The following is a 2,308-nucleotide window of genomic DNA, read 5'->3' as shown; positions in this document are numbered from 1 at the left end:
CTCAAACCAGAACAATTCTAGAAATACAAACCATCAAAATCATCAAAACACTAACAAAAACCAATACAAAAAACCACAAAATAACTAACCCTCATCCAACTATTATCCACCCAATCACCCTTCAGCTAACCAAAATAACTTTCACCCACCACCCATATCCTACAATCAACCACAACCACCTTAAGAATCCCAAAGAATCTCCAACCTAGAGATAATGATGGAAAAGATGATAAAACATCAAGAGCTAACCAGTAAGAATCATGAAGCTTCACTAAGGAATCTAGAGAGGCAAATTGGCTAACTATCTAAGCAAACAGTGGCTGAAAGAGCACCCAATGCATTACCAAGTGACACCATTTCCAATCCCAAAGAAGAATGCAAGGCAATCCAATTAAGGAGTGAAAGAAGCTTGGAGAAGGACAAATAAGCTAATAAGAGGCCAGCTGAAAATGATGAGGCCAGCAACAAGGAAGAAGTGACACTTAAGGAGAAGGACCAAGAAAAGCTCAAGGAGAAAGAGGAACAACCACAAGCTTCAAAGAAAGGAAAGCAAATCATGGAGGAGCAATCACAAGAACAGAGGAAGGTGGAGAAGCCTTACACACCTCCTTTGCCATATCCTCAAAGATTTCAAAAGGAGATCAAGGACCAACAGTTCCCCAAATTCCTAGAAGTTTTCAAGAAGCTGGAAATCAATATTCCACTTGCTGAAGCATTGGAGCAAATGCCCTTGTATGCAAATTCTTAAAAGAGCTCATCAACAAAAAGAGAAGTTGGAATGAAAAAGAGACAATGATCCTGACACAAGAATGAAGTGCATTGGTCCAAGAAGGCCTCCCACCAAAACTCAAAGACCCTGGGAGTTTCTTTTTGCCTTGTACCATTGGTAACATATCCATTGATAAAGCACTGTGTGATTTAGGATCTAGTATCAACCTGATGCCTTTATCCATGATGAGAAGGCTATTTATAGAAGAAGTGAAGCCTACACAGATGTCATTGGAGCTAGTGAATAGATCACTGGTAATTCCCAAGGGTGTGATTGAAAATCTCTTGGTCAGAGTAGGGGAATTCATATTTCCAGCAGATTTTGTAATCCTAGACCTAGGTGAAGAGGGAAGTGATTCTATTATACTGGGAAGATCTTTCTTAGCCACAGCAAGGGCCATCATTGATGTGGAACAAGGAGAAATGACCTTCAGGGTACATGATGAGAAGATCACTCTAAATGTCTTTTAAGAAATACAGCATACTGTTGAAGAGAAAAGCTACATGAGGGTTGAATAAGAAGACTTGCATTGGAAAGAAAAACCCAACGAAGGACTCATCAGCTCACCTCCAAGGCAAAAGACAAGCAGTGAAGAAGAACAAAAGGGGAATGAAGATGCAAAGAATGAGAAGAGAAGGCAGAAAGAGAGTGAGGAGTTGATCACTATGAAGACAGACCCTGACATACAGCCTGCTGTCAAGACAGAAGGGTCACCAAAGAAAAGAAAGAAGAGCAAGAAAAGGGTTCCAAAAGGGTGGAGAAACAAAAGAATCCCAACTGAAGGGTTCTCAAAAGGAGACAAAGTACAACTGATATACCAACAGTTGGAGACAGGCCCATAAATTGATGATTATTACACTGTCAATAAGATACTCTTGTTGGAGCATATAGAAATTGATCATCAATGCACAGGAAGAAGGCTTACAGTGAGAGGAGACAAGCTGAGGCACCAAAATCATTAGCCACACTAACAAGGAACCAATGTCAAGCTAGTGACAATAAAAGAGTGCTCCATGGAAGGCAGCCCATGATTTAATATTCTTGTTTTTGCTTTAATTTCAATAATTAATGGTTCTTCTAGCATAAATTTGAGCTCTCATGAGTAGATTTGATAACTGCACACATCATTTTGAAGCATATGTTTGATTCCTAAGTTTGGTGTGCTTAAAGGCACTTTCAAATAGCTTTTCAACCACGATTGTTCATATGAACATTTTGGGATATATACTTGTTCCGAGGGTTACCTGAAACGTGCAGCTCGGTCTTCCGGCAAGGCCCGAGGTGGTGGGTCTGAGACCCGAGCTGGTTGTGCTGAACGGCGGGGGGTTGTACCTGCAATGACACTCCGATGCTTAAGTTAGCATGGGTCCAAGCAGATATCAAGTAGAATTAGAGTATGAGTTATACCTGGGTGCTCCAGTGTATTTATAGTAGTTGGCTGCGATCATCCCTGGATAAGATATTCTTATCTTATCTTATCTTTTGGGAGATTCATCTCTATCTTTGCGGAACCGCCTTTCCCAGGCCCTTTCGGCCTTT

The 2,308-nt window shown here is 40.8% G+C and overlaps 1 protein-coding gene across 1 annotated transcript; it reads left to right on the top strand.

Annotated features, from left to right (window-relative positions):
- The first annotated feature begins 556 nt into the window (after positions 1 to 556).
- LOC130966675 (uncharacterized) lies at positions 557 to 1,239 on the top strand. Its single transcript, XM_057891496.1, has 2 exons — positions 557 to 732; positions 963 to 1,239. The coding sequence occupies exons 1-2, from the start codon at positions 557 to 559 to the stop codon at positions 1,237 to 1,239; spliced, it is 453 nt and encodes a 150-aa protein (XP_057747479.1).
- The last annotated feature ends 1,069 nt before the right edge of the window (positions 1,240 to 2,308 follow it).

This window comes from Arachis stenosperma, chromosome 3 (assembly GCF_014773155.1).
Source record: "Arachis stenosperma cultivar V10309 chromosome 3, arast.V10309.gnm1.PFL2, whole genome shotgun sequence".
In the NCBI taxonomy this organism is placed as follows: domain Eukaryota; kingdom Viridiplantae; phylum Streptophyta; class Magnoliopsida; order Fabales; family Fabaceae; genus Arachis; species Arachis stenosperma.
This window is presented reverse-complemented; position numbering and strand designations above follow the sequence as displayed.